At 47.8% G+C, this 8,675-nt stretch overlaps 1 protein-coding gene across 1 annotated transcript in view; it reads left to right on the plus strand.

Moving 5' to 3' along the window:
• Positions 1-8,278, plus strand: part of LOC144673340 (SLAM family member 9-like) — a 9,734-nt gene extending 1,456 nt beyond the window's left edge. The window contains exons 2-4 of the mRNA XM_078535233.1: positions 187-507; positions 7,271-7,558; positions 8,160-8,278. Coding sequence (XP_078391359.1) covers positions 187-507; positions 7,271-7,558; positions 8,160-8,278 — 728 coding nt within the window. The remainder of the gene's footprint in view (positions 1-186; positions 508-7,270; positions 7,559-8,159) is intronic.
• Positions 8,279-8,675: the final 397 nt, after the last annotated feature.

Here is an 8,675-nt window from a genome sequence, read left to right on the forward strand (position 1 = left end):
TTTGCAGGGAGATGGGGAAAGAGTGAGGGGGGAGTGGGATTAATTAGATCACTGTTAAAGAGCTAGCACAGACAGGATGGGCTGAATGGCCTCCTGGACTGGATGGTTCTATCAATTGACATCCTCCCTTCAGTCACTGAGCTGCCTTGTTGCTCACACACTGACTGTCTCCACTTGTTCCATCAGTTCAGAGTCAGGCTGCCCGACTCCCCGTGAATGGATCCCTGGGTCAGTCAGTCTCCCTGTCCATGGGGATCCCACATGGATCGAAGGTTGACCAGATTGAATGGAAGCGAAATTCACCCAAAATCAAAATAGTGAAATGGGAAAATGGGATCATTAAATATTTTAATAATGAGGAGTTCAAGAATCGGATTAAACTCCATCCAGAGGATTTCAGTCTGCAAATCAGTGATTTACAGAGAGAGGACGCTGGGGTCTATGAGGTTTCTGTTACTCTATATTCAGGAGATGAATCTTCACGGACGGTACAACTGGACGTGTACGGTGAGTGAGATTCTATCTGACACCCCTGCCTTTTACCCGTTGCTGAAACTTATCACATTCCTGTTTGGGGAGAGATATTTCCCGATTTCTTCAATTGCTCCTGTCCTGGATTTACTGTTCAGGTAGAGGGGGTGTGGCTCTCTCAGGCTGGGGAAAATTCCCCAATGTTGGAATGTCCGAAATATTAGCGACGAGTTCATTCACCCCCACAAACCTCTCCCATCATTCAAAAACCTCATGGCTGCTCTTTGCCCTTGTCTCCACATTCCCCCTGGATCCCACTCTCTCTAGATTCTCTCAGGGCCTGTAAATCTATCCATCTCCGTCTTGAATCTACTCAAAGACTGAGCATCCACTGCTCTCTGGGGTAGACAACTCCAAAGATTCACAGCCCTCAGAGTGAAGAAATTTCCCCTCCTCTCAGTCCAAAATGTCCGACCCCTCCCTATCCTGAGACTCGGGCCCTGTGTTCTAGGCTCTCCATCCAGAGGGGAACAGCCTCTCAGCAGCTGAATTTGAGACAACCACAGTCTGTAACCTCATGGCCCGGCACCTCCCCCCAGCTTCGGGTCCTAATAGACAGCACGGAGAGGCTTGGAGGCTGAAGGCCTTTCACACTAGTTCGATCTTCGACTGCCTTCCTTTACACACAGACTTCTGTAGGGGGTGGTGTGTGTGTGTGTCAGCTTCACCTCTGACCTCTGAGCGGCTCGAATCGCTCCCACTCCCTGGGTTCTAGACCTTGGCCTTATTTAGGGGGTTGTGACAAAGTGAAGCAGACAACTGGTTTTGATGCAAGAAAATAAACGGTGTTTATTGAAGTCACAAATGACCTTATAACATTCAGATTACACTGAGATTATACTGTATTTTTTTTTCGAATTTCTTATCTGAAACCAAATCAAGGTTAGTTTTTTGTCTGAATTTGGTGGGCCTCTTCAGGTGATTGTTGTCTCGTTGTTTTTATAAGGCTCACATGATGTTTATCGTTGTCTTCCTGCCCCCGTAACTAGTCTTGAACTGAAAGCTATTGTATGTGTGGAGTATTGATGGGTTCGCATAATTGCATTGATTGTGGTCTTCCTGCCTTAGTAGTTAGTAGTGATTATTTATGCAAGGTTTTTGATGGGCTTTAGTTTTGTGTAGGATGAAGTCTTTCTCTGGGTTGATTGTGTTAAAGGGAAGAATGCGAATTCTCTCTCCTCTCGTCCTAGCCTCCTGTCTGCCGGGTTCCACACTTAACCCAGCAGTTGGATCATCTGCCATAAAATTCCCAAAGTCATATCTTTGTTGATGATATGAAAAATGTGGGAATTTTGAGAATCCTTCACTTCTCTCCTTTCTACATATCTTCCCTTTGAATGCAAATTCCCATTGTTTCACTTTGTCTTCGGACTTTACCTCTCTACTTAAAAATATTTTACCGTTAATCTTTGGGAAAATGTAAACACCCTGTTTCTAAACTTCTGCTGGTTGACTCCCTCTTTTGAATTCAAGACAGTTTAGTTTATTTAAAAATGCAAAGGTCCTTTTACACCTTACATTCTAAACTTCCCCCATGTTTAACTACTTAACATTTCAAACCGAGCTTATCATCTAATACATCAAAGCACCCAGACCAGCTGCTTATAATTCAATTAATACACACACACATACACACACACACACACACGCACACACACAGACACGCACACACACACACACACACACACAGACACACACACACACACACACAGACACACACACACACACACACAGACACACACACACAGACACACACACACACACACACAGACACACAGACACACACACACACAGACACACACGCACACACACACACACACACAGACACACACACACACATTTATTTTACAATAAATTTCAATAACATTGTGGTCATTACTATCTCTCCCTGACAGGAGGGTGAAGGGGGACATGCCAAGAGCAGCACCAGGCAAACCTAAAAATGAGGTGCCAACCTGGTGAAGCTATAACTCAGGACTACTTGTGTACCAAACAGCATAAGCAGCAAGTGATAGACAGAACTAAGCGATCCCACAACCAACGGACCAGATATAAGCTCTGCAATCCTGTCACATCCAGTCGTGAATGGTGTTGGACAGTTAAACAACTCACTGGAGGAGGAGGCTCCACAAATATCCGCATCCTCAATGATGGAGGAGCCCAGCACATCAGTGCAAAAGATAAGGCTGAAGCATTTGCTACAATCTTCAGCCAGAAGTGCCGAGTGGATGATCCATCTCAGCCTCCTCTGGAGGTCCCCAGCATCACAGGTGCCAGTCTTCAGCCAATTCGATTCACTCCACATGATATCAAGAAACAGCTGAAGGCACTGGACACTGCAAAGGCTATGGGCCCTGACAATATTCCATTAATAGTACTGAAGACTTGTGCTCCAGAACTTGCCGTGCCCCTAGCCAAGCTGTTCCAGTACAGCTACAACACTGGCATCCACCCGGCTATGTGGAAAATTGCCCAGGTATGTCCTGTACACAAAAAGCAGGACAAATCCAACCCGGCCAATTACTCCCCCATCAGTCTACTCTCCATCATCAGTAAAGTAATGGAAGGGGTCATCAACAGTGCTATCAAGCAGCACTTGCTTAGCAATAACCTGCTCACTGATGCCCAATTTGGGTTCCGCCAGGGCCACTCAGCTCCTGACCTCATTATAACCTTGGTTCAAACATGGACAGAAGAGCTGAACTCCCGAGATGAGCTGAGAGTGACTGACCCTGGAAATCAATGCTGCATTTGACCGAGTGTGGCCCTGGGACATCACTGCAGGAGTTCCTCAGGGTTAGTGTCCTCGACCCCACCATCTTCAGCTGCTTCATCAATGACCTTCCTTCCATCATCAGGTCAGAAGTGGGGATGTTCGCTGATAATTGCCCAATGTTCAGCAACATTCGCGACACCTCAGATACTGAAGCTGTTGATGTGCTAATGCAGCAAGACCTGGACAATATCCAGGCTTGGACTGACAAGTGGTAAGTAACATTCAGGAGGGGATTTCAGGAGGTGTCAGTCAATGACCATCTACAACAGGAGAGAATCCAACCATCGACCCTTGATGTTCAATGGCATCACCATCACTGAATCCCCCACTATCAACATCTCATGAGTTACCACTGACCAGAAACTGAGCTGGACCAGCCCTATAAATACTGTGGCTACTAGAGCAAGTGAGAGGCTGGGAATCCTGCAACAAGTAACTCACCTCCTGACCCCCCAAAGCCTGTCCACCATCTACAAGGCACAAGTCAGGAGTGAGATGGAATATTCTCCACTTGCCTGGATGAAAGCAGCTCCCACAACACTCAAGAAGCTCGACACTGTCCAGGACAAAGCAGCCCCGCTTGATCGGCACCCCATCCACAAACATTCACTCCCTCCACCACCGACGCACAGTAGCAGCAGTGTGTGTACCATCTACAAGATGCACTGCAGGAATTCACCAAGGCTCCTTCCACAGCACCTTCCAAACCCACGACCACTACCTTCTAGAAGGACAAGGGCAGTAGATAGATGGGAACAACACCACCTGGAAGTTCCCTCCAAGTCACTCACCATCCTGACTTGGAAATATATCGGCCGTTCCTTCACTGTCACTGGGTCAAAAACCTGGAACTCCCTCCCTAACAGCACTGTGGGTGTACCTACACTACATGGACTGCAGCGGCTCAAGAAGGCAACTCACCACCACATTCTCAAGGGGTAACTAGGGATGGGCAATAAATGCTGGCCAAGTCAGGGAAGCCCACATCCTGTGAATGAATAAAATAAACATGTGCCTTGTAGCTGGTGGACAGACTTTGGGGAGTCAGGAGGTGAGTTACTTGCTGCTGAATTCCAAACCTCAGAGCAAGTTTACAGCCACAGTGTTTATATGGCTGGTACAGCCCAGTTTCTCATCAATGTTAATAGTGGGGGATTCAGTGATGGTAATGCCATTGAACATCAAGGGGCGATGGTTAGATTCTCTCTTGTTGGAGATGGTCATTGCCTGGCACTTGTGTGGCATGAATGTTATTTACCACTTGTCAGCCCAAGTCTGGATATTGTCCAGGTCTTGCTGCATTTGGACATGGACTGCTTCAGTATCTGAGGAGTCGCGAATTATCAACGAACATCCGCACTTCTGACCTTATAATGGAAGGAAGGTCATTGATGAAATGATGTGAGGCAACCCACCTCCACCACCCTCCCAGGCACCGCATTCCAGACCCTCACCACCCTCTGGGTAAAAAGTTTTTCCTCACATCCCCCCTAAACCTCCTGTCCTTCACCTTGAACTTATGTCCCCTTGTGACTGACCCTTCAACCAAGGGGAACAGCTGCTCCCTATCCACCCTGTCCATGCCCCTCATAATCTTGTACACCTCGATCAGGTCGCCCCTCAGTCTTCTCTGCTCCAACAAAAACAACCCAAGTCTATCCAACCTCTCTTCATCACTTAAATGTTTCATCCCAGGCAACATCCTGGTGAATCTCCTCTGCACCCCCTCCAGTGCAATCACATCCTTCCTATAATGTGGCGACCAGAACTGCACACAGTACTCCAGCTGTGGCCTCACCAAGGTTCTATACAACTCCAACATGACCTCCCTACTTTCGTAATCTATGCCTCGATTGATAAAGGCAAGTGTCCCATATGCCTTTTTCACCATCCAACTAACATGCCCCACCACCTTCAGAGATCTATGGACACACACGCCAAGGTCCCTTTGTTCCTCAGAACTTCCTAGTGTCATGCCGTTCATTGAATACTTCCTTGTCAAATTACTCCTTCCAAAGTGTATCACCTCACACTTTTCAGGGTACAATTCCATCTGCCACTTATCTGCCCATTTGACCATCCCATCTGTATCTTCCTATATGATTGAGGATGGGGATATTTGTGGAGCCTCCTCCAGTGAGTTGTTTCATTGTCCAGCACCATTCACGACTGGATGCGGCAGGACTGCAGAGCTTAGATCTGATCCGTAGGTTGTGGGATCACTTAGCTCTGTCTATCGCTTGCTGCTTATGCTGTTTGTCACACAAGTAGTCCTGTGTTATAGCTTCACCAGGTTGGCACCTCATTTTTAGGTATGTCAGGTGCTGACCATCCGAGTGTGGTCTAACCGAGGGTTATGGAGACCAGAACTGTGCACAGTGCTCCAAGTGTGGTCTAACTGAGGGATATGGAGACCAGAACTGTGCACAGTGCTCCAAGTGTGGTCTAACCGAGGGATATGGAGACCAGAACTGTGCACAGTGCTCCAAGTGTGGTCTAACCGAGGGATATGGAGACCAGAACTGTGCACAGTGCTCCAAGTGTGGTCTAACTGAGGGATACGGAGACCAGAACTGTGCACAGTGCTCCAAGTGTGGTCTAACTGAGGGATACGGAGACCAGAACTGTGCACAGTGCTCCAAGTGTGGTCTAACCGAGGGATACGGAGACCAGAACTGTGCACAGTGCTCCAAGTGTGGTCTAACCGAGGGATACGGAGACCAGAACTGTGCACAGTGCTCCAAGTGTGGTCTAACCGAGGGATACGGAGACCAGAACTGTGCACAGTGCTCCAATTGTGGTCTAACTGAGGGACATGGAGACCAGAACTGTGCACAGTGCTCCAAGTGTGGTCTAACCGAGGGATATTCAGACCGGAACTGTGCACAGTTCTCCAAGTGTGGTCTAACCGAGGGATACGGAGACCAGAACTGTGCACAGTGCTCCAAGTGTGGTCTAACCGAGGGATACGGAGACCATAACTGTGCACAGTGCTCCAAGTGTGGTCTAACCGAGGGATACGGAGACCAGAACTGTGCACAGTGCTCCAAGTGTGGTCTAACCGAGGTATACGGAGACCAGAACTGTGCACGGTGCTCCAAGTGTGGTCTAACCGAATTCTGATAAAGGTTGAGCATAATTTCTCTGATTATTAATTCTTTCCCCTCCACAAATAATCTCCGCTGCTGTGTTTGATGTGCTCATGGTCTTACTGACCTGCAGAGGTACATTTAGGGATGTCTCTGTCCTTATGTAAAGATCCCTTTGCTTGTCTATCCCACCTCACTTACTGTTATTGAAATTAATTTCTTAATGAGGTGTCCATTCTTCCAGTCTGTTACATTTCTCTGAATGATGGGGAATTGATACACGTTTCCCACAATCAGACTCTTATTCTGAAGCAGTGTAAAAGGTCCCAGTTTAAACCTATTGCTAATCGTCATCCTGGACCCTCCACACAGTTGAACTGAACACAGAACAGATAGAGCGGGTACACTCCAGACCATAAGGGACACAGGGACCACTGACCAGAGTCATCGATGACAGTCAACCAGAGAAAATTCCCAGGATACAATCCCAAAACAGGGAATTCCCTGAGAGATGTTCTGTTGTTTCAATGGGATTCTGTGGGGTTTGTCTATTTCCCCAAAGACCACTGAGTTCTCACCTACCCCTGACTTGCTGCATCCTCCCACAACAGGGAGTGACTGAGTGTTTGTGATTGGAGTGAAAGTGTGGGTCACACTCTGTGTGATGTACATCCACCCGTTATATCCACACATGGGACCTGTTTGAACTCAGTGGATGAGGAAGCTGTTAAAATGGTGGATGGAGGAATGAGCTGGGATCAAAGTTGGTTTGTGAGGGTCTGAAGCGGGCGTGAGGGTACCGGATATTGAGGGGGTCACACAAGGGCCGACAATCCTTCCTCATGTGTCTTTTGTCTTTCGATCTGAATGTCAGAGCCTGTGACGGGAACAAACATCAGGATTGATCAGAACAGGACGACTTGCAACCTGACCCTGAGCTGCTCAGTGAACACAGGCGATGACATCAGCTTCAGATGGTGGAGGGGAGGTGAAGCATTGGGAAACGACAGCACCCATCATCTTTCCAAAACCGGAGAGGAGTTACAGCTTCATTTCACTGGGGAGCCCGAGGACAGTGTGTACAGGTGTGAGGCCAGGAACCCAGTCAGTGAGGGCACTGCACAGATCACACTGAGAGACGTCTGTAATGGAATTGATCCTGGTGAGTGTCACAGAGAGAGAAATAAACAACTGCATTCAGGTATTACACAGTCCAATGTTGTACCTGTCCTGGGAGTGTTTGATGGGGACAGAGTAGAGGGAGATTTACTCTGTGTCTAACCCCGTGCAGTACTTGTCCTGGGAGTGTTTGATGGGGACAGTGTAGAGGGAGATTTACTCTGTATCTAACCCCGTGCTGTACCTGTCCTGGGAGTGTTTGATGGGGGACAGTGTAGAGGGAGATTTACTCTGTATCTAACCCTGTGCTGTACCTGTCCTGGGAGTGTTTGATGGGGACAGTGTAGAGGGAGCTTTACTATGTATCTAACCCCGTGCTGTACCTGTCCTGGGAGTGTTTGATGGGTCAGTGTAGAGGGATATTTACTCTGTATCTAACCCCGTGCTGTACCTGTCCTGGGAATGTTTGATGGGGACAGTGTAGAGGGAGCTTTACTCTGTATCTAACCCTGTGATGTCCCTTTCTCTGCTGTTATTGCTGCTGAGACAGTGAGAATGATGTGATGGGCCATGAGTCGATGAACCAGTTTGACTGAGCTCTGAATTGCCTCTATGTAAACCTTATCAATTCCCTCTCCACCTAGGCTCACCATCCTGCAGCTCACCCTGCCTTGTGAAGCTGACCATCTCTGTCATCGTTCTGACCGGTCTCCTCTCCGTCATTCTCATCGTCCATGTGATCAGTCGGAACAGCAAAGGTTGAGAATTAGCAGCTCATTCCTGAATTTTACTGAGTTTCACTGATCAATATTCATGGGCAAAGCAATAGAGAGACAGAGACTGAGACTGAGGGAGAGAGAGACTGAGAGAGAGAGGGTGAGGGAGACTGGGAGAGAGAGAGGGAGAGGGAGGAAGATGAAGGGAGAGGGAGATAGAGAAGTGGAGAGAGACACAGAGAACGGCAGAGAGGTTGAGTTGGAAATAGAGAAAGAGATTGAGACGGACAATTACAGATTGAGGGAGAGGCAGAGAGTAAGAAATATTGAGAGGGAGAGAGAAAGACAGACAGAGAGAGAGGGATTGACAGGGAATGAGATGGACAGAGAGAGTGAGTAAGCGAGAGAGAGAAACAGAGACAGATAGAAAGCACAAGACAGAAA

This window comes from Cetorhinus maximus, unplaced genomic scaffold (genome assembly GCF_964194155.1).
Source record: "Cetorhinus maximus unplaced genomic scaffold, sCetMax3.hap1.1 HAP1_SCAFFOLD_344, whole genome shotgun sequence".
NCBI classification, from domain to species: domain Eukaryota; kingdom Metazoa; phylum Chordata; class Chondrichthyes; order Lamniformes; family Cetorhinidae; genus Cetorhinus; species Cetorhinus maximus.